A 24,446-nucleotide genomic window follows, 5' to 3' on the forward strand; every position below is an offset into this window, starting at 1 on the left:
GTCTCCCACAGACAAGTCTATCAAAGGATCAATCTGTCTCCCGCAGATAAACCCTAAAGGTTTTATTCCGTCTTTTTATAATAATCAAGGTGAACAGGAACCAATTGATAATCCGGTCTTATATTCCCGAAGAACAGCCTAGAGTTATCAATCACCTCACAACAATCTTAATCGTATGGTAGCGAAACAAGATGTTGCGGAATCACAAACAATGAGACGAAGATGTTTGTGATTACTTTTTATATCTTTCCTATCGGAGATATCAGTCTCAAGCCAATCAATCTTATTTTACTCGTATGATAGAAGATGCAAGATCAGATCACACAACTACGATAAAAGTAGTATCGGTCTGGCTTCACAATCCCAATGAAGTCTTTAAGTCGTTAACCTGGTTTTATAAGAAGAATCGACTCTAGCACGCAAACTAGTATCACACGTAAGGTGTGGGGATTAGTTTTGCACAATACTAGATGTCTCCTTTATATAGTCTTTCAAATCAGGGTTTGCAATCAATGTTGGCTTAGTAACAAAGCATTCAATATTCACCGTCAGATGAAAACCTGATTTAGATTCAAGATAATATTTCTCAACCGTTAGATCGAAAACTTAGCTTGTTAGACACTCTTGACAATGCACGCTTCTAGGTTTGTTAACCGTACCCAAACGTATGCACTTGTTGGTTCAACAATAGTTAACCAAAAGGTTATCCATATGAGCATTTTATATCAACCATGTTCTTCTTTCCCATAACTAGTTCAAATGCCTTCAAATGAACTAGTTAGAGAGTTGTTCAATTGCAAGGAAATCTCATGTACTACACAAGACACAATTGAAGCAAAGATTATTTGATTCACTTGAATCGGTTCATGAACTTTTATAACCACGGTTTGCAAACTGCATTCCTTAGTCTTTTTAAGTTTAAGTTCAGAAATCATCTTCAAATATATAACCTTCTCAAGTTCGCAGACTAGGTTCGCGGACTTAAGTTACCGGGCAGAGTTTACAAACTCCAGCAGAAATTCTTGGGTTTGAGAACTTCGCCGGTTCGCGGACTGAGTTCGCGGACTTAGCTTCACGCAAGTAGTTTGCCAACTCCAGCAGAAATTCTCGGGTTTGAGAACTCGGCAGTTCGCGGACTTGGATCACGCCATTCTTCCGGTTCTCTTGATCAACAAAGTTCGCAAACTAGGAACAAGACTTATACATAAATGTGTTTCCACAACAATGCTTATGTCCACCATTAGTTATGTAATCTAAACTCTCATTTCAATTATTGAAACATTCTTAAAGGACGTTATATAGTTATTACACCATTTATCGTCAAAGCAATTTTCAAAGTGATTGAAACATATCATGACTTTCGTCACTAGGTAAAGATAAACTTGATCGAAGCGAAAAGCTTACCAACACATATTTCGAGATATAGATAGGCGAGGTATACTCGGCTTGAAATACCAAATGTGTATAATCCAAGTATATATATATAACATACGATTTCTTGTCTCAAATAGTAGTAGATAGAGTAGATATACTTTTGAGTGACAGATAAGTTCAAGTCTTCACATACCTTTTTGTCGAGAAGTTCCACCGGTTCCTTGAGTAGTTCTTCTTCTTGTATAATGAATCTCCATGAAGTCCTTGAGCTCAAATACACTTTCTATCCTAGTCCGAGACTTAGCTATAATAGACTAGAAATCAAGACATATAGTTTTGATCACTAACATTGACAAACATGCTTGAGATAGCAACGCATGCGAGTTCGAACGAGCAATGCTCTAACAATAATAGGCTTCAAACTTTTGTGATGTCAAAAGTCCGATAATTCTTTTATCAATACATGCATATCGACATGCGAAAGACATAACTTTTGACAAGGTATGGGACAATCAAAGTTCACGGAAGCAAACACACATATCCCATAACATATTACAATATATAAAACCATAAAGATTAATACTGCAAAAATATCAACTTCCAAACAATTTTAGAATTTAAACAAATAAACCTAAAAACATGAAGATGAAAACGTTGGACATAGCTATGTGTAATCACAATAATGGCTATTCCAAACTCTAGTTATTCTTCTAAATAAAACAATAAAAGAAGATTTACTAAGCAAACTAAAATCAAATTTCATTGAGAACTTCATACCTTTCAATAAATCCATCAAAGAAGGTATCACTGATTTCCTTTACTCTCTTGACCGTATATACACCATGTTCGTGAGTTAGAACACTTACTTTATGATCAACAACCCTAGCAAGCTGTCTAGCCTTGACGCAATCCATGATGAGCTTCTTTTGATTCCGTATCAGAATATTATGATTAACAAGGATTCTGGCCTGACCATCTAAGAGTTGGTTTATTTGTAGTTGAATATTTGCAAACTCGACCTTTGAATCGTTCTGAAAACGAGTTAAATCCTTGACAGAATTATCAATCCAGGAGTTGTGATCTTTTCTTTCAAGCATCTTCTTTAGAACCAGCTCCTGAATTGACTCACGTCCCTGATTGTCTTTCTCCATATCAAGATGCACAATCTCTTGAAATTTTGCAGAGTTCTCCATAAGTCTTTGTTAGGAAAAAAGAAACACAATATAGAGTACATATGTGTTTGTAAATACGAGTCGGAAACTCTTGTTATGGAAACCCTATGAACTCACAAGAGGAGGACGCGAACGTTTGTGGACCGTCAGCACAAAAAATCAACAAAAAGATAATATACAACATACTTGAGCATTTCTCATTAGCTTTCCTTGCACCTCTCAAGTTAGAAACAAGGAAAATAATACCTGGAATCAGGTGGTAGAGTGAGAAATAATCCCACTATGATCATTGAGAAAGGAGTTGTACATATCATCTGACAGTTTGATCTTTGTGTTCTTCGCCTTTCTTTGATTGTATTTCATCCCATAAGAGTAAGACACGGTTTGTTTAACATATCCGTCAGAAGGCTTTCTCTGAGGACTAAATCTAGGACCTCTTGCGATTGGTTCAAGAGGATCATGATAGAGAGGGATCCATTTTCTAGACTTAGATTTACCATAATTATTCTTATAAACAAAGGGAATGTGTTCATTAGTGGCACAAGAGTTTATACCATTGGGATGAACTTGTACCATGTGATGATTCCTTGAAAAGATATCATTATTATAAGGTTTATGGTTTTCTGTGGGCATGAGATTCATTGCAGTAGTCGACCGACTATTTACTCCATTGATAATAGAAAAAAGAAAATTATGAAGTTTAGAGATTTGTTTCCTCCTGGCAAAGAAATGAATAGCATAGTGATTCTTTTTCCCACAGAATGTACAGGTTCGTGGAGAAGAGACAATAACTGGCACCTGTTTTAACTTCATAGCCATATGAGAAGATTGTAAGTCGTGTAGACCTTCCTTGACACAACCTTCTTCTGGAGGACATCTCTTCATGTACTATAATTCATAAGAATTAGTTGATATAGAAGAATTTCTCCTTAAGACAGAGTTTTCCTTTTCCAAGGATCTGCATTGTTCATGGGCTAAGACAAGAGATGCACAAAGTTTCTCTTTTTCGACACGAAGTCTGTTTAAATATGATGAATGTGTCTCGATCAACCGTTTTTCTCTAATTGAGTCTTCTTTGACAATATCCTCAAGACCACTGATATTTTCACGATGTAGAGTGGTTTCTTGGAGAATTTTTTCAATATTGTTAGAGAAGGACTCAATGATGTTATAGAGTTCACGTTCTCGATCAAGTGATTTTTCAAATTCATCAATAAGCTGAGCATGATCCTGAAAATAAATTTCCTTGGAAGAGTTTTTTTTAATTCTGATGAGCTCCATTTTAGATTTTGCCATAGTGCTCAATGTCTCATCGGATAGAGAGATGTCAACACATGATGGAACAACCTTCCTACCTCGGGATTCAGAAGAATCATCTAAGGAGTAATCCTTTGAGGTACTCAAAACATTTTGGCATAGTTAAAATCTTTAGAAGACATTTTGGTATGCGTATATTCCAAGAAGACATTCTGTCCACAGACTCAGATTGCCACAAATACAGACTTATAAGGTCTTTAGACGTGTTTGCATGCTCTGATACCAATTGAAAAAGCGGGGCTACAACAACCACACCCAATATTTCTCTTAGAAATCTGTATGGACTAACTCCAATATACTTTCAAGAGAATCAACCAGACTCAATCTTAACAAAGTATATCAAAGAGTTATAATATCTCGATCTCTCGATTTAATCCTTACTCAAGCAAATATAAATCTGCGAGTCTGATTAAATATGATAAAGATAACTTGGATGGTACCAAAAACCAATATCCAAGTGTCAATCAATATAAATCAACAACGAAAGGTCGGATATTCTAATTGATTGAACTAACGCACAACCTGTGATATTTCAGTTATATAACAAAATATAATGCAGAAAAGAAATAACACAGATACCAGAATTTTGTTAACGAGGGAACCACAAATGCAGAAAAATGTCGGGACCTAGTCCAGATTGAACACACACTGTATTAAGCCGCTACAGACACTAGCCTACTACAAACTAACTTCGGTCTGGACTGTAGTTGAACCCCAATCAATCTCACACTGATCCAAGGTACAATTGCGCTCCTTACGTCTCTGATCCCAGCAGGATACTACGTACTTGATTCCCTTAGATGATCTCACCCACAACTAAGAGTTGCTACGAACCAAAGTCGAAGACTTTAATAAACAAATCTGTATCACACAGAAAAGTCTATAGTAATAGATAAACTTGTCTCCCATAGAAATACCTACGAGTTTTGTTTCGTCTTTTGATAAATCAAGGTGAACATGAACCAATTGATAAGCCGGACTTATATTCTCGAAGAACAGCCTAGAATTATCAATCACCTCACAACAATCTTAATCGACGCGGCGAAATAAGATATTTTGGAATCACAAACGATGAGACGAAGATGTTTGTGATGACTTTTATATCTTGCCTATCGGAGATATCAATCTCAAGTCAATCTTTACGATTGTACTCGTACGATAGAATATGCAAGATCAGATCACACAACTACGAGAAAGTATTATTAGTCTGGCTTCACAATCCCAATGAAGTCTTCAAGTCGTTAACCTGGTTTACAAGAAGAAACCTAGGGTTAAAGGAGAATCGACTCTAGCTAATACATCTAGTATCTAACGTAAGGTGTGGGGATTAGGTTTCCAAGTTGCTAGAGTTCTCCCTTATATAGTCTTTCAAATCAGGGTTTGCAACCAATGTTAGCTTGGTAACAAAGCATTCAATATTCACCGTTAGATGAAAACCTGATTAGATTCAAGCTAATATCTTTCAACCGTTATATCGAAAACCTAGCTTGTTACACACACATGAAATGTACGATTTTAGGTTTGTGTAACCGTATCCAAACATGTACATTCGTTGGTTCAACAATAGTTAACAAAATGGTTAGCCATATGATCACTTTCATATCAACCATTTTCTTCTTTACCATAAATAGTTCAAATGACTCAAATGAACTAGTTAGAGAGTTGTTCAATTGCTTAGATCTTATAGAAGTATATAAGACACAATCGAAGCAAAAACGATTTGATTCACTCGAATTGATTCATGAACTTTATAGCCACGGTTTGCAAACTTGCATTCCTTAGTTTATATAAGTTTAAGTTCACAAATAATCGTCTTTAGAAATAACCAACTCAAGTACGCGGACTTAAGTTCCCGGAAGAGTTTACAAACTCCAGTAGATTTTCTCGGGTTGAGAACCTCCGACAGTTCGCGGACTGGTTTTCCGGTTTTCCTGATCAACAAAGTACGTATACTTTGGTTCAAGGAATAAGGACTTATACATATATGTGTTACCGCATAATGCTTATATCCAACATTGGTTATATATTATAAACTCTCATTTCAATCATTGAAATATTCTTAGACGACGTTATATAGTTGTTATTCACAAATCATTTTTCGTCAAAGCCATTTTCAAGTGATTGAAACTTAACATGACTTTCGTCACTAGGTAAAGATGAACTTGGCCAAAGCAAAAGCTTACCAACACATATTTCGAGAATAGATAGGCGAGATAAACTCGGCTCGAAATAGCAAATGTGTATAATCAAAGTCTATATATTAAAACGAATTTTGTCTCAAGATAGGAGATAGAGTATATAGACTTTTGAGTGATAGATAGGTTCAAGTATCCATATACCTTTTAGTCGATGAAGTTCCACCAGTTCCTTGAGTAGTTCTTCGTATTGTATGATGATCGCCATGGAGTTCTTGAGCTCAACTACACTTTCTATCCTAGTCTGAGACTTATCTATGGTAGACTAGAAATCAAGACTTATAGTTTTTATCAATAACATTGACAAACATGCTTGAGATAACAACGCTTGCGAGTTCGACCGAGCAGTGCTCTAACAATAGTCTCATAAAGATAGAATGGTAAATGCCCTGAGTAAATAGGATGGTCCAGTCTTCACATACCTCTTTGATGAAGTTCTCGCTAATGTCCTCATTTGCACTTCAATATTCAATCTTCGAGGGTTATTCCATAATGTCTGATACTCTTTTTTTTACGGGAAAAAGGGTTGTACAGAGCCCTAAACTTATTTATTTAGACTACCTCATAAATGAGGTTTGAAAAGATACAAGCAGGATGAGATGAAGAACTCCACCATCCTGAAACAAAGTCATGCATAACAAACTGACAAAGGTCATGAGCTAATGCGTTTACATATTTTGGAACAGAAATAAAGCTAATATTTTCAAACCGAAGAGCTTTATCTCTGATACGAAGAATCAATAATCTAATGCTTCACGGAATATCACGGGAATCTCCTAAGATTGCTTTAGTAACATTTGAAGCATCACCTTCAATGATAAGTTTACTGAGATTCAATCTTTTTTCCAAATTAATACCTAAAAGGACTGCCTGAGTTTCTGCATACAATGCCGAAGTGACATCAAAAGTATTGGTACCACATCCTTGAAATATTCAAAGATGGTTTTGAGAAACCGCACCTGCATCACCCTTATTCAGATAGAAAGCAGCATCAACATTAATCTTACAGAAAACCAACACAGGAGGAGGCCAGATTTGTGAGGATGAAGCAGCCTGATCTTCATGTTGAATCTAGAACTATCTGGAGAGCATGCTTCAAAATCCAACATCGTTTTTTTGATGACACTGCCCGGAGAGAAAGAAGCAGCTGAGAAGATCATGTCATTTCGCATTTTACATAGATTCCAGATAACACACAAACCCAAAGGAAATTTATATCTATCCTGATCATTTATCCAGTTGGTAAGAATTTTTTTTGGATCTTCAGAAAATGAATCAACAAAGAAATACGTAGCAAAATTAGTGAATACCGTCTTTTCCCATGGACAAGAAAACAATAAATACTCAATGGTTTCTTCAGATTTCTTACACAAAGTGCATGCTGAATCTATGATGTTATTGAATCCTTTAGTAGACTAGAAATTCTTACACATAATGTCTGATACTCAACTTCCATACTTTAATCCTAGTCCGAGACTTAACTTTAATAGATTAGAAATTAAGATATAGTTTTGTGCAACTAACATTGACAGCAAGCTTGAGATAGAAAAACTTGCGAGTTTGACCGAGCAGTACTCTAACATGTTGCACAATTATTCTTTGTGATTCAAAGAAAACTTCTCACATGCTTACATGAGCAATCTATATGGAGAAGTATTTCTTACTTGGTTACGAAGCAATTCGTAAACATGGAAACTAGTTCACAAACTAGAATCTTAATCCCTACACTTTTGTGTCCTAATTGCATATAGAGTCATCCTCTACAATATAGGTTTCATCTGGTGAAACTGTATTAATTAGGTTACTACTTTGAAAGACTTCATCAAAGGATTCCTGAAGCCCGATCATACTATATTTTACTTAATAGTTCTTTGATCAGGATCCTGTTCTTACTGATTATTATAGTTTCCGAACTATATATCAGGAAAAAGATAGATAAAAATCATAGATTACTCTTTGTCTTGGACTTTGTGATTTCATAAAATAGAAATCTAAAACACTTCGGTTTTGATATGTTGACGATTGTTCTTGTGAAGTGGAATTAATTAAGAATCTCTATATGTTTCGAAGAGAATAAGTTCATCATAATTTTTTAGTTTGCTTGATATCTTGTTTTCCTTGAAGACCCCTCATAGCATATAGATTTTCGATACCTTGATTGAATATCTTTATGAAGGAAATCAAATAGTCTTTCTGTTAGAGGCAGAATAGTCCAAAATTCTTCACTGAGGTTGAAGCAACTCTTAGGCATGTAAAGGACAGCAGCTTGCGGAATCGTCTACATTCTAGTCTGAAGCATGGTGGTAGTCTTGTGTATGTAGCTGTTTAATCCAGTGTGGTGTTCAAATTCTTGACTAGGTCTCGGGGTTATTCTGCACATTGGAGTTTTCCTTGTTAATAAAATTTATGTTGTCTTATGTTATTTATTTTCCATTTTATATTGTTATCTTTATAACAAAAATATCACAAGTAGTACGCTAATCAATCTGGACAGTTTTTAAGCCTAAAAAACTGTATAGAACCTATAAGATTTATTATTGAGAATTCATATCTTGAAAGAAAGATTACAAGACTTGTTATTGTTGAAATTCGGTTCTTATAACAGTTCGGGTATATAATTTTATATCTATTTGTGAGATCGTCCAAGTAAGCTTGTTTTACAACTCAGATACATGAAACCATCTGTTGATATATTATATCTACTTCGGTTGTTGAAGGGATTTCCCATGTTCTTCATATATGAAGACGTGTTTCCATAGAGTGCTTCTATTTTATTTTTTTTATGAAAGCACGTAAATCCCTGCAGTATTCCTTTACCGTATCTCAGGATGCACTTATCCACATCCTTATCTGACCCATCGAGGTCGTGCTTCTATCTTCGTGCTTAAAACCTTTTAACTCAAGGTGTCTTCCTTTTCACCTGTTTTTTTTTGCTAAATCAAGGGTCATTTTATAATAAATATAAAATACACCGGTAAGATTCATCTAAATTACATTGGAAATATAAATTAAATAGAAAAAAGCAATATACCATAAAAGATAAATTCGTTGGTTTATACTATTTGAGCACTACTACTTTAATTTAGAAATCAAATTTTTAAATTATATATTATCATAGATGTGATTTATTTCACATGGCACGGTCATACTCTAGCACTCTACATATCGTCTATAGGGTCAATTCATTACTATGATGTTAGGTTAGTAGAGTAACATTAAAAAGTAACACGTTTGGAGAACTAAAATTGATTAATAAATAAAAATAACAAATATTAAGGGAGAAAATTAAGAGGGAATCTTTTCAATACTAAAACTAGGATTGGATAAATAAAAATATCACTACAAAGAGAGAAAAGAGAAAATCGTTTCAATACTAAAGCTAGGATTTCTAAGGCTTCTTAACTAGTTATTTGTTTTTTTTTTTGGAAGAGATGAAAGCTGGTTATTTGGTCGGTAGTATAAAAATTAGGTGGAAGAACTGTAAATCCTTGTTTTCAAAATCCCACAGACCAATACTAGTATGTATGTATGTATGTATGTATATACGTAAAATTATAACTAATTTAAAAGAAAAACTTAAAATGATTAACCTTAACCTGTTTTGGAAAAGACACCCCTATGAAAATCCACATAAGATATATTAGCATGTACACATCATAACACAAGTAAAAAAAAAATCAAACAAATTACTCTAAAATATACCGGAAATTGTTTATCATTATACCACAAATATTATCTTTTTTATTTTTTTTTCACATCGACGTCTTCAACTAAACATGTTCCATAAGCTTTAATTCATCACCGATTTACAAAGCTTTTTAATAGATGGAGAATACTATCAACACCCTGCTCGTCTTGTTCATTCCTTTGCGCCTGTTATTAAGTAAAAAATACCTTTTTGTTTTCCACTTTTATTCCACTGCGGAAATCATAGGCCTTCCTTTACTTGGATTTCTTGTCACGCTTTTATTCCTCAACAGGTTTGATTAAAGATTAATGACTCACATCAGTTAGTGTTTTTCGTACTCTTCTTCATTCTGATTCGTAAACCTCTAGAATTGGAGTCTCAACCCATCTGTTTAGATTTTTATTATTATAAAGTCAAATTTTGAATGGAATTGAATTGAGAATTTAGTGAGAGTGAACAATTTTCTAAGTGACGAGGTCACTTGAGTTCGTAAATATGAGTAGTTGATGTAGATGTGGGGTGATTGAGTTTTTGAAGCAAGCAACAGTTGAAAAAGGTCTTTTCTCCTACAAACTACCTATGATTTGGAAGAAATTTAGAAATATTGATTTATAAATTAGATCGAAATTAATCTAAATCGGTAGATGAGATAGAGTTTTTGATGAACAGGTTTTGGTTAATCGTTGTTTGATTGAAAAAATGGAATAAAAAAAAACTATCAACAACCTAATATGCCATATATTAATAATGGATATTTTGTCTTATTTTTAATTAAGAGAGATTTTATATTTTTATTAGTTTTATTTTCAACACATGAGGTACATGTTGATAGTTAATTAATATTAATGCATATAGTAAATACATCAGGAAACTCAAATTGAAAAATATCGAAACCAATATAAATGAGTTTTGGATTGATATTTGATTCCATAAAAACATGGTCATTTTGTATCATCATTTGTTAAAAACTTATATCATTAACTATTCCATCCATTTTGTTATTAGCTGAAGTAGTGTAGCGTGGAAAACTCAAAATCATGTTAGGAAAATTACCCAAACTATCCTCAAAGTCTTTTTTTAATCCTCTTAAACTTCATTATGTAACTTGCAAAAATCGAACCATGTCTTTATAACTGATTTAATTCATTTGAATTGATCAGTAAATTACAAGTAAGTTTACTGATTGTTGGGCATTTGAATATCATTGTTAGTGCTTTAAAATATGAAAATGGACATCAAATAAAAACAAAATTGTAACTGAATCACCTGTGATTCACTGATCTTATAAATGAGAGATTAATGCTTCTTTTCAAGAAGATTCAACTATATATAACAATGGGGGATACTACAATTGGATAAGCATTGTTATATCCCTGAAACAAATCATGTTAGGTTTTTTCTGATGGTTGTTGTTAGAGCATTTCTCGGTCGAACTCGCAAGCGTTACTATCTCAAGCTTGTTTTTCAAGTTTAGTTCTCAAAACTATAAGTATTGATTTCTTATCTACTTATAGCTAAGTCTCGGATTAAGATAGAAAGTCTAGTTGAGCATTAGACTTCACGACGTTCATCGATTGAAGACGAAGAACTACTAAGGGGGGCTTGTGAACTTCATCAAAAAAAGGTATGAGGAGACTTGAACTCATCTATCACTCAAAGTCTATCTACTCTATATCCTATTTGAGACAAAAGTTGTATAGCTATATAGACTTCAATTATACACATTCAATATTTCGAGCTGAGTTTAACTCGCTTACATATTTCTCGAAATATGTATTGGTAAGCTTTCGCTTTAACCAAGTTCATCTTATATTCTTGATGAAAATCAAAAGATGATCATGTGAAAAATGCTTTGCAACATTTTACATGATTTGTGTGAGACAGTCATTTGATGTAGACTCGGAATGTTTCGTATTGATCATTCGATCACTTGAAAATTGCTTGAACCTAATAGTTTGTGTGAGACAACTATTGTCGCCTTTCAAGAATGTTTCAATGATTGAAATGGGAGTTTATAAAACTTAACCATGATTGGATTATGTGCACACTATGCGTACTTTCAGATGTGTTGATCCAAGACCGGAATACGGTATACATACCTGTATGCGTACTGGCGAAGTCAACTAAAGTCCGGGAGATAAAGTATGCGTACTTGTACGCGTACTGGCGAAGTCAGTTGAAGTCCGGGTACTGTAGTATGCGTACCTGTACGCGTACGGAATTCAACTGAAGTTTGGAAGTGTTACGAAAGTATGCATACCCGTTTGCATACTGGCGAACACAGTCCAAGTCCGGCTATTTAGGTATGCGTACCCGTTTGCATATTTGAGTGGATTATGTTCTAAAATCGGTTTGTTCATGAACTAATACATTTATATATTAAGGAATGAAATCTTTTGCAAACCGTGGCTATAATATTCATGAATTAATTTGATTGAATCAAAATCGATTTTACTTCAATTGTGTCTTGTATACTTCTATGAGAATATAAACAATTGAACAACTCTAGAACTAATTTCATTTGAGTCATTTGAACTAGTTATGGTTAAGATGAGTATGTTTGATATGAAAGTATTCATGTGGCTAACTTCGGTTAACTATTGTTGAGCGAACAAAGGTGCACATGTTTAGGTACGGTTACTCATATTTAGATGAAGTCACTTTTCATTTGTGTGTAACGAGCTAAGTTCGATCTAATGGTTAAAAGATATTAGCTTGAGTCTAATCATGTTTTCATATAACGGTGAATATTGAATGCTTTGTTACCAAGGTAGCTGTAAAGACCCGCAAGCTCGTCAACGCTATTAGACTAGTCAAGAGACGTTTTAGCCAATAATAACTCAATTAGTTTAACACGAATGTGAATTAATAAGAATTAATATAACAACGATATAGATATGAAACTAGTACCGTTGGATAGGTCTCGAAAAGTTATGCATAATGGACTACTTGAACGTGTTAATCGGATACCGGACGAAGGAGATATCATTGGATAGATATGAAGGGCAAAATAGTCTTTTTGATTTGGACCGACCCTGACTACCCATATCAATTTGGAGGGTGCGTTTATCAGTTGCCATTGGTCGTCCTTATCCCCAATCTAGCCGAGTGGATAAACGCATTCTCATTTCTTTCTTCTTCTTCTTTATTCTTTTTCTTTCTTCTTCTTCAGTTTCTTCTCTTCTTTTGTTCTTCTTTTCTGCGAGAGATTTATCGTTTGAGAGTGAGGTTGTAAATCAGTTCGACAGATCAAATGGAATATTTATGATCGGTAGAAGGTGGAACAGATCATGGGGTAGCTGTTGGTGATGGTGTTGATGTTGATTAAACTCGGGAAAGGAAGGAGTGGATGCTGATGTAAGTTAAGAGTTAGGGTTTCTCGGATAATTGTTTAGAAGTTTGATTAGTGGTGAATAAGGTCAGAACAAAGAAGGGTTGAAGTTTAATTAAATCTTTGTAGCTGTTTTGGAGATGATCTGAGAATTAGGGTTGTGTTCAGTTCTTCCCCAAATTAATAATTAGGGTTTGGAGGTCGGTTGAAGCTTCGAATTAGTGATTGAAAATAAGAAAGTATAGACTGGGTATGGTGTTATAATGGTTGAATTGAAGTTTGATTTTGTTTCAGAGAAGAAGAGTAATTGAGGAATCGAGAATTAGGTTCTGTTCTTGAGGACTTTTAGATAAGGAGAAATTAGAAGATGAAATTGTGATGATTTCGGAGTCAGGTCAGAGTAAAGAGGAATCTAATTCAATTGCTTGAGTTGGACTGGTTTGAGGTAATTATTCTTCTCAATTGAATCAGTACAGTTAATTATGTATGTTTTCAAGACTATGTGGTTGTTGATGAACCAGAATGGAGATGAGTATTTAAGATATTGTAGATTGTGTTGAATTTTAGGAGGATGGTTTGTGATAGAATGATACAGGAAATGGGGTTTTCGAACTGATGTTAATGTGAACTCTCAGATTGAGTCGATGGAGTGAGATAATGATGGGATTACAATTATGTTTGGTTGTTGCAGGTGGTGATGTTGTTGTTGTTACAGGAAAATAGGCTGAGAAGATACAGGCAGTGGTGAATGGTGTTAGGGATGAAAGATTGTTGTTAAGCTGATAATTTGTTGTTAGTGTAGGTCTGTTGAGTTGAGGTTTAAATGAGTTGAGCTTGGGGGATTGTATGAGTTGTGCAGGTGCAAGTGGAAAATGAATAGAAATTGTGTTGAAGCTGAGATTAAGCTTAGTTTAGATGAATGTTTGGAGTTTTGCAGAGGGAATGAGTTTTGCCAGTGGGTTGAGGCTGTGGTGTTACAACTGGAATTAGAATCAAGAGTGTTGCTTAACTGGTTGTATTGGTTTGAGTCTGATGAATTACAATTGCAAGGATGTGAAGTTGGAGGTACTGTTAGTGCTGAATTTTGTAGGTGGTTGTGTTGAGGATTGAATGGCAGGAACGAATGTGTTGTTGGTGTTATGTGAGTTGTTGAAATTTGGATGTGCAGGTTGTGGTTGTAATGGATCTGAGTTAGGTTATGTTGAGGTATATAGAGTATTGGGTTACAAGTTGAGTTATGGTTGAGTTATAAGTTAGACCTGCAGGTGGCTATCGTTGAGTTTCGGTGATGATTATAGAGTTGCAATTAGTATTTGTTGTAAAAGCTTGGAACTGCATTTGCAGGTAGGCTTAATTTACAATTGTATTTGGGATTGAATTATAAAGTTGTTTTTGAATGAATGAAATTGTATTTAGGCCTGTGAAGTTCAATTAGCAGAGTGTTTGGCCTGTGCAAGGGCCTTGGTTTGTATAACCTGAATCAGTCTTGTGGACTGAGTTGGCTCACCGATTTTCCCTGACAACCTGTATTGGACCCTTTGACCGATTTGACTCAGTTGACCACTTGACCAGGCCTTAGACGTTGACCGTTAATTGACCATCTTGACTGTTAGAGACCGTTAGTTGACCCTAGTGGACCAGGCCTTGTGTAATGAGCTTGTTTAGTTGGACTTGGGTTTAGGTTTAATGTTCCCATTTTGATGTATTGGATCCTTATGGTCTGATTTAGCCTTTGGTTTCTTCTACAAAGATGTATGGTCTGATTTAGCCTTTGGTTTCTTCTACAAAGATGTAGATATTCGTAAGACTTAGCTACGGACTATAGTATCAACCTAATTGGATTAGTGAACTATTAGTTATGTTAAAGATAGAGAATAAGATACCATAATGGGCTTAGAACCATTAGATAGTATTGTATGATTCTTGTGTGAGCCTTCTGGTTAAACTCTTAGAGTTCTTGTATGATTAACAGTGCTATTAACAACGATCGATTCAAAGGATGAACCAGTGGATCGTGGATCTCGAGGTAGGCGTGGCTTGTCATCAAAAGAGGTGGGAATACTTTTAACTCTTTTATGACCATTATTGTTTTCTTTTACAAAAGTTTACGTTTATCAAACTCATGCATTATTTGGTTATGTTTTTCATGCATTGTGTAAGTTTAGTTCTGATAGTTATGTTGATTCTGATAATCTTTCCATTGTTTGGAAAGGAGTGCATTGTTTAACTTTGAATTACGAAAGTTTTGTTATTTCTTTTGATCTTTCCATTGTTTGGAAAGGAAGTGTAATGTTTGGTTTGTCTTTTATGAATTGTTATGGGAAATAAGAATTTCCTTATGTGGTATACAGGATAAGCTCATTCACTTATAATTTCATGCACATTTGGGTGTGTAATTGTCACCCAGAATATCTAGGTGTGTAATTGTCACCAATATTACGGGTGTGCACATTCACCCACAGAAATAATGGTTGTTGTGTAATTGTCACCACAGAAATAATGGTTTGTGTGTAATTGTCATCAATCTGGTATGTAAAAGTCACCACAGAAATAAAGAAGGAGTTAGTTCCATATACATGTTGTTTAATTCAGTGAATTGGTTGTTTTTTAAAATTTAGGAAAACATGTATTGTTTTCCAAATCATGTCGATGTTCACTTAAAAGTTAATTGTTATTCCTATTGGGCACCCCTTTTAGGGATGATGTGCTCACCCATTCCCACTTTCAGTTTCAGAGACAGATCAGAGCTGCGCAGCGGAAGCTTCGAGGAGTTGACTTCGTTAATTAGTTAGCTTCTGCTATATTTACTATGTTTGCAAACCAAATGACTATTGTATATGTATCATTTGAGAGAAGTTCTTGTATATGTATATTTATGAGCGGGGCTAGTTTTGGGTTAAGTTTTGTAGCAGATTTCTTAATTGAATGCTTAAGTATATGATTTGGATCGTTAGTGCCTTTTTATTTAGTTAATCTCTTGGATTAGTCAGCTGCTAGCTTCTGAGACGCTACAGTAGCATTGATTGAAAACCCTGATTTGAAGACTATATATGAGAAAACTCTAGCAACTGGGAAACCTAATCCCTACACCTCCTGTGTGATACTAGTTGCGACTAGAGTCGATTCTCCTTTAACCTTATATTTTTCACGAAATCCTGTAGGTTAACAACTTGAAGACTTCATTGGGATTGTGAAGCCAGGCCCAACTATTTTCTATGTAGTTGCGTGTTCTGATCTTGCCCTATTCTTTTGTATTGAGTACTATATTCTCTAAGATTTGCTCGAGATTGATTCTCTGGAGAGATTTCTGAGGCACTGAACAAAGAAAAACTTAAAGCGAATTTAACAAAATTAAAGGAAGACCCATCAATCAAAGTCAACAAAGATTTTCCTTTTATGTTTATAACTGCAATGCTCTAAAATAGAGTACCAGTAATACATAAGTTTTCCCTAAGAAAAAACGTTATCAAGGAATTCAATATAGGTACACTTTTTTTGGAGATGTTGATGCAGAAACTGCTAAATATCTTAGGAGATGTCTAAATAAACATGTAAAACCCAAAACATCTTTGTGAGACGTTGTTCGAGCCGTAACGCGTTGCATAAACTATTTTACAGTTGCTGCTAGAAACAAGAAAGTTGGTGATGTAACTGTGAGTAGGTGGGTGAAGTACGAACCGTTGCTTCATAATTTTCATCATAAGTTGAGTTTCTTCAAATTTTTTGATTTTAAAATTTGTTAATTGCTCCTTAGATCGCGACAGAGTTCTTAGACAAACAAGTTAACTAATATGCACTAACTTTTCCGTTAGCTAATAAAGAGACATGACCAGATCCCAAATTGAACTTATAAATCATGGTACGAAGATTAATTTGTATTTTTTATCAATATTTTCCCCTAATGAATAGTTCTTGAATGGTCGCATAGTAGAAGAGACATACCTTTAGAATAGAAAAGAAGCACGATGATCAAATATTTATTAGGTAAAAGATAGTCCGGAAGGGCGTTATGAATCCCTTAGTGAAGACTTTAGCCTCAAGAGCGATAAATCCTAAGAACATCCAATGCCCGAATTCATATTTTGAGATTAATCAAATACAATATTGTACTCGAAACTTCTTCTTTGCTATTCATAAATCACATTGAAGCTATACAACATTGTCTTAGTATATAAAATGGTAGGGATAATGACTAAATAGGATAGTTAGTCACCTTTTGGTGATAAAGTTATCGCAAATGTTTTCGTGGTTCTTCGTTCTTCAATGTTCAAGGGTTATTCAGTAAATTCAGATAGTCAACTACCATTCTCTAATCCTAGTCTGAGACTGACCTTAATTAATAGAAAATAAATCAAGATATAGTTTTATTCATCTAATATTAATAACAAGCTTGATATACCAAAACTTGTGAGTTTGACCGAGCAATGCTCTAACAGTGTGTTTATACTAGAGATAACCCGTGCCATAACGATACTTGTTGCAACATTTATCTAATAAAAAAATCACCTATAACATCGTGTTTCAATAATGAAAAAAAAGGATGATGTGACATTATTGCCTTTAGTAGCAATATATATATATAGTTGGCCTCTTATGCATCCCACATATGTTTTATTAGTTCTTAATATAAAAAAATTAGGATTAATTCAGTTGATTTTTATATGTGTATGTCATTAACCATACTTACGTTATTCCTATCATTCCAAAATTAAAACATGAAAAATTAGATTGAAAAAAGGCCGGCATTTGTGCTGCGTAGAAGATATTAAAACAAATAAACATTCTGACGATATTTCAGCCCAAAATTTACGTGAACTGCTTTTATTTCCCTTTATCCTAAAATTACCGACATTCTCTAAAACAAAAAACGTCCCTCAATTTTTTATCCATCCCCATTATGTCATTGATTTTCACTATGCATAATTAATGAAACCATTCAAATTCTCAAGTGATGTGGATCACCCGAATGTATTTTGAATATGTTCTACGTTTTTCAACTCATGTCTACTGAAAATTTTGGAGATGGTGATTCAGAGGTTTTATATATCTGTGATGCACGCTTGAGGATAAAACATGCAAAACCCAATATGTAACTGTGATTCTTTGTACATGTTTATCCATTGAAGGGGTTGATTCATAGGAGTGAAAATGTTGAATGTGATTCTTTGCACCAATGTCTTCATATCACCAAGGTAATTTACAAACAATTTTGTACTTGGATTTGTTTCTCATCTGTGCATGCTACAAGATTTTGTTCTTTATAAATGATTTTATGTTTTTACTGTTTTTCTTATTTAGTTTGCTTCTTGATGCATGATTTAAATAAAAAGACAACTTGTTATCATGATTTTGATGAGCTTCTTGATGCATGATTTAAATAAAAAGACAACTGGTTATCTTGATGCATGATTTAAATACTGTTTTTCTACAATTGGTATTTTTATGTACAGTTTTTCAATGACCAGAGAATAACTTAGTTTTCTTTTATCTGTGGATTTAATTGAAATTCTGTGATTCTTGATTTTGAAGATTTTTTTTGTATTTGGTTTATCTATTTAGATGAATAATATAATATAAAAAAAATCAAATAATGAGATAATTAAAGCTAATGGCTTTAATTTTTCTTTTGCATATTTTTTATTTATTTGCGATCCTAATTATGAGAGAACCCACTCAAAGTATAGAGGCTCCTATCAAAAAGATACTCCGAAGGCTTCGGGATCGAGGTCTCATTAGTCGAAGAAGACCCTGGCCAATCCACGTGGTCTGCTCGACGAACGTCGGCGACGAAGACATCGTAAACCGGTATATTCATAATGAAAAAATGTTACAATTCTTACACCCGTCGGATGCCTTTGGCTGGGATGAGACTGAGATGGTCGGATGTAACGTTTTTTATGTACAGTTCTTCAATGGCTGTAAGATAACTTAGCTTATTTGTGAAATTAAATGAAATTTCGTGATTCTTGATTTTGAAGATCTTTTTGTGTTTCACTTATTTATTTATTTGTAGATGGAGAATATAACATAAGAAATCAAATAATGAGATAGTTGAAACTAATGGTTAAAAAAATCACATTTAATTTAATTTTTATTTATGATCTTAATTATAAAGGAACCCACTCAAAGTATATATTTATAATGAAAAGAGGTTACAATTATGAGGAACTAATTACGAGGGTTATCAAAGCATATATCCATAACTGAAGGAGGGTACAAATCTTACATCCGTCGGATGTTTTTATCTGGAATCAGACCGGGATGATCAGATGCAACGTTTGTCTCTCAAAATGTTATCCGACTGTCCAAGGTTCAAAAACCCCATTTATTATTATAAATATCTAAGGAATATAATAATATTCTATTTTTGAACTTGGTATTGTCACGAATGTCTCTTGAGAATTTCAAAATTGGGGTTTATTTTTTTCTAAACAAACCTTAGTCATAACACTATAAATATTGGGCATGTATTCTTCGAAACTCATCATTGGCTCACATTTTTACATTGTTGATTCATTTAACATAGTTGCGAGTAAGCTCGATTTGGTTATGGATGAAAGTGCTTTGCATTTTAAGTCTTCTTTTTGAGGTCAAGAATCACTAGAAGTATCATTTGGTGGGATACTATATTTTTATTTAGTTTTCGGGTGATTATTGAAGTAACTCGTATAGTTATATTCTAGATATAAGTTATTGACTATTTTAGGATCTTTGTGTTCTGATATAAGGCCACTCAATGCTTTAAATATTTAAATATTGCGAATCCAAGTTATTATAGATTTGTTGGGGATAAATCCTTCCAAAGTTAACAGAATCCGTTTTGTGAGACAAGTCATTAGTGGAATCAAGTCCAGGGTGTAACTATTGAAGATTAAGAAGATTGGAGACTTTGAAGATTTGAAGTTCTTTTGTGTTTTTAATCTAAACGTGATTATCTGTGTCCCTAGGACAAAAAGGTTGGGCTTGTAGAATCGAGATTGATTATTTGGATAACCAATATTAGATTTGTTATATCTTGTTTATGTTAGTATTATAGATCTAAAGGGAAGATCCATGACTCAAAAATTGATCATATTATCTTTCGGTATTGTGACTGGATTAGTAAGCGGTGAGCAAACAGTTACAGATTCCTTGTTGTTTGTAATTTCATCCCAAAGAAATTGGAACCATAAGTATTTTCAGGTGCAAAGCAACACTTAGAAGTGAATATGTTAGGTGATTCATGTGTGTTGGCCGGATTGGTTGTAGGTTCAGGGAACTGAATAACTAGGGGTAGTTTATTCAGTCTCAACTATACGGGTATCAAAATTGGACTAGGTTCCGGTGTTTTTTTGCCAGACAGTTTTCCTTGTTAACAAAATCTTGTAGGTTCTGTGATTCACTTTATCTTCCTGCATTATAATTGTTATAATTATAATTAAAGTAAATACACTTGTACGTAAAAAATACCTTGGAATAAACATTATGTTTTATCTTATTAGAGCTAATTAACTACTCAATGTACATGGAATCCCTGGGACCAGAGTTTCTCTTCCACTCCATTGGAAAACAAGATCGCCTGCCAGTTGAATCTTCATTGAGATGTACATAATGGAGTAACATCCAAAAAAAAGGGGTTTGATTTTGCTCAACACCTTAAAGATTTCGAAACAACCTTCGTAACTGAAAGCTTTGCTTTTCCGCTGTTATAATTCCTTTAGAGAACTTCATACCAAATCAACATCAGTTTCTCCAATCATTCTTGATTTGCAGGGTTACAACTATAAATTCATTTGCTTCTTTACTAATTTTCTTGAAAACATTGTAACCCAGATGCATCACGAGGACTCGACTTTCTGTTGTTGTGTTCGAAATTTTTATGAATGTTATGTTCGAAATTCATACTCGTCAAATGTGTTGCACTAAGTTGAAATAATAAAATACATAATTTCTGCAAATAAATAATTTTTTTTCGGAATATACTTGGAAACACGAACTATGACTTGAGCCATCTTTGAGGACATTAGAAAAAACTTAATTGAAATTGGAAAAAGATTAATAGCCTGTTTGGATGCAGAAGTAGAAGTCAGAAGTGCTTCTCCAGAAACAGAGGAAGAAGTCAGAAGTCCAGATTTTTTGCTTTACAAAAAGTCGACTTTTCTGCTTCTGGAAGTCATTCTGAAATTCTAGACCCAAACTGACTTCTTGCTTTTTGACTTTTGGATGTCAAAAAATTACTTCTAGACGTGTATCCAAACGCGCTAGCACATCAGAAGTAGTTTTTTGACTTCTAGAAGTCAGAAGTCAGTGTGATGTCAAATTTCAAAACGACTTCTAAAAATCAGAAACAAATTTATATCCAAACGCGCTATAAAGTTCAAAACTCGTCACAACCTAGGTGGATGGGATTTTCCTAACCTTCCTGGATTTAAAAGTTCTTAGTCCTTCTAGTGCCCACACGGTAAACATTTCCCGGGAAAATAAAAAAATAAAAAAAATATCTTTTAGTTTCATTTGGCCAAAACACAGCCACAGCTGTGGACCTCTGGTTAAATACCAACCACAGGAAAACAAAAACACTGTTTGAGAAAGGAGATCTACTTATTACCGCTCCATTATCAAACCCATTGGTTCCCTTGTTCTAAGATTTCAATGTCTTCTTCATGTGCTATTTCTTCTTCTTCTTCAATAAGATCAGAACTACTTACAAATCCATTTGGACGCAAATACATCACACCATCAAAGACTTATCGTCACCATACTAGTACTAGTAAGCAACATTTTCTTTCTTTTTCTTTCAATTTTGAATGATGCGAAGTACAAATTGTTGATATTCTGGTTCTTATGATTGTCATTTCCTACTCGTCTCATCTCATTTTGAAGAAAGCAAGTGTGGAATACTTAGACGGGATTTTGGTGTCAAGGGAATTATTGTTGCGGGCACGTCGATTATTGGTTCTTCTCTCGCAACTGACAGTCCTGTTCAAGGTATCTTTTCTAGTTTTCATTTTTTTTCCTGGTCTTTTTCTGTTCTTTAAAATTGAGAATTAGTAAAGTAGTCATTTAATTTTGTTTTACATCTGCTGGGTGGGATATGTAGGGATGGAAATGTTACCTTTCAAGCCAGAAGGCTACAATTTTTGGACATGGAGAGGTCATCAAATACATTATGTGGAACAAGGACAAGGAACTCCTATTGTCTTAATCCATGGATTTGGCGCTTCCGCATTTCATTGGAGGTTTGTATTTCATTGGAACTCCTATTGTCTTAATCCATGGATTACGAAAACTAGGTGCACATATTTGTTTACAGATTATGTGATCCTATGTTAGTTATCTCTGGATCTTTTTGATTGTGCCATAGCACTACTGGAATTGCAACTTATAGGGTTTGTTTTAGTGAAGTCTTACTTACCGTCACCTTATGTTAATCCATAAGGTGGATTGTTGGTTAGGGATTGGCCCATTGTACCTAGTTCTTGTTCAAGGGTTGATTTTGGTTAGACTACAGAATACATTCTTGTAATGTTTGGCTAAGTTATGTCGATTACCATGTGAGCAGATACAATATACCAGAGTTGGCTAAGAATTACAAAGTGTATGCGGTAGATTTATTGGGATTTGGCTGGAGTGAGAAAGCACTTATCGACTATGATGCCATGGTATGGAGAGATCAGGTGGTAGATTTCATGAAGGAAGTGGTGAAAGAACCAGCAGTTTTGGTTGGAAATAGGTACATTCTTCCATACGTGTGCCATTTGATATACTCTTACTTACTCTGTGGAAGTTTGATGTTTTGCCCAACTGTAAACCCTTAGAAGCTTATAATCTTCAGTTAAACCTTTAAGTTTCTACAGAACTCCTAGTCTACATTAGCATTCAAGAAGAAGACATTCAGATTTATTTCATTATCATACCTACAATATTTAGAACTTCATTTTACATTTCAGTCTTGGAGGATTTACAGCTCTGATTTCAGCAGCAGACTTGGCTGATCAAGTTGTTGGAGTTGCATTGCTGAACTCTGCTGGACAGTTTGGAGGTGCAAGTGCGAAAACTGAACAAGTTGCCGAGGAATCAGTCTTGCAGAAGTTTCTGTTGAAGCCATTGAAAGAAGCTTTTCAAAGGGTAGTCCTGGGGATCGTGTTTTGGCAAGCAAAGCAACCAGCCCGAGTAAAATCAGTCTTAAAAAGTGTAAGCTACATCCTATCCCTTAACAGATATTCCATCCAGAAGCATGAAAGTCAGAGTGTTAGGTATCTTAGTCTGTTCGGTCTAGAACCGTATAAATTCTTTCATGTAACACCAAAACCCTTGGTTAACAATTTCATGCCTAGATCATGTCATAGGAGCATAGCCACAAACCTGGTGCAGGTTGTAAATTATATGTGACAAATAAATTATGTGTCCTGGAAATTTAATATACGGAAAGACTGCAATGAGGATTCATCTGATACCTGAGTCTCTTGCAGAACTCGAAACTTCTTGATATTGATAGTTGAACATACTATTTTGAGACCCTTTTTGTCAAATATGCGAAATTCTGAACGGGTGCAAACATTTTTTTATCAATACAGGTTTATGTTAATTCTACCAATGTGGATGACTATCTTGTGCAATCAATAACCAAGCCTGCTGATGACCCCAATGCAGGAGAAGTTTACTACAGGTACCTCGCTAACTATATAACATTCCCAAAATGAAAGCTTCAACTATCTAACTTCACTAAATTCAAAATTATACTTTTGTACCATTCTGCAAATTTGTTGTCACGTTCAAGATGAAAAGTTCGATTAATCACATGTTCTAGGAAAATTGTCTAGTTCCGAGCACATTGTATTCATTGCATGACGAGTTATCGCTTTGATTTCTTGCAGATTGATGTCACGGTTCATGTCGAATCAGACAAAGTACCCCCTCGAGATCATCTTAAGCAAACTGTCATGCCCTCTCTTACTGCTTTGGGGCGACTTGGATCCTTGGGTAGGACCAGCTAAGGCTAATCAAATCAAAGAGTTTTATCCAAAGTCTTCCCTCGTGAATCTACAAGCAGGACACTGCCCACATGATGAAGTCCCAGAGCAAGTTAACGGAGCACTGGTCGAGTGGTTATCGTCTCTGAAGATCGAACCTTCTGTTCTAACCGTGTGAACATGAAAAATAATGTTACACAGTTTTCATTTTACAGTTACCTGTATATGTCAGAACTTATACATACATCTAATTGAAAATTCATCATTTCATAATGGTTACAGTTCCACTAAAAATGTTTGTGCGCTCCTGTTCATGCTTGTCACACATGCACAAGCATAAAGCAAGAATAAATCATGCAGGGTAGAGCACTGAAACCCATCCAGATTAGTAGGGGTAAACCGGCGAATCTAGTTCAT

General features: G+C 34.5%; 1 protein-coding gene and 1 long non-coding RNA gene across 2 annotated transcripts; both read left to right on the plus strand.

Annotated features, from left to right (window-relative positions):
- Positions 1-12,877: 12,877 nt before the first annotated feature.
- LOC113288663 lies at positions 12,878-15,957 on the plus strand. The gene is made up of 3 exons (XR_003330682.1): positions 12,878-14,421; positions 15,050-15,129; positions 15,806-15,957. It is a non-coding gene; the product is annotated as an uncharacterized LOC113288663 (long non-coding RNA).
- Positions 15,958-21,626: 5,669 nt separating this feature from the next.
- On the plus strand, positions 21,627-24,323 carry LOC113288664 (pheophytinase, chloroplastic-like). The gene is made up of 7 exons (XM_026537778.1): positions 21,627-21,826; positions 21,940-22,044; positions 22,157-22,295; positions 22,619-22,789; positions 23,007-23,250; positions 23,634-23,725; positions 23,934-24,323. The coding sequence occupies exons 1-7, from the start codon at positions 21,709-21,711 to the stop codon at positions 24,205-24,207; spliced, it is 1,143 nt and encodes a 380-aa protein (XP_026393563.1). The 5' UTR covers positions 21,627-21,708; the 3' UTR covers positions 24,208-24,323.
- The last annotated feature ends 123 nt before the right edge of the window (positions 24,324-24,446 follow it).

This window comes from Papaver somniferum, chromosome 6, assembly GCF_003573695.1.
Source record: "Papaver somniferum cultivar HN1 chromosome 6, ASM357369v1, whole genome shotgun sequence".
NCBI lineage: Eukaryota > Viridiplantae > Streptophyta > Magnoliopsida > Ranunculales > Papaveraceae > Papaver > Papaver somniferum.

Bases quoted from the DNA above. Each gene is read 5' to 3' on its own strand.
- LOC113288664 (XM_026537778.1), top strand. From the start codon at position 21,709: ATGTCTTCTTCATGTGCTATTTCTTCTTCTTCTTCAATAAGATCAGAA. The intron at 21,827-21,939 runs GTAAGCAACATT...CTCATTTTGAAG, and splicing joins TCGTCACCATACTAGTACTA to AAAGCAAGTGTGGAATACTT. The intron at 22,296-22,618 runs GTTTGTATTTCA...CCATGTGAGCAG, and splicing joins GCTTCCGCATTTCATTGGAG to ATACAATATACCAGAGTTGG.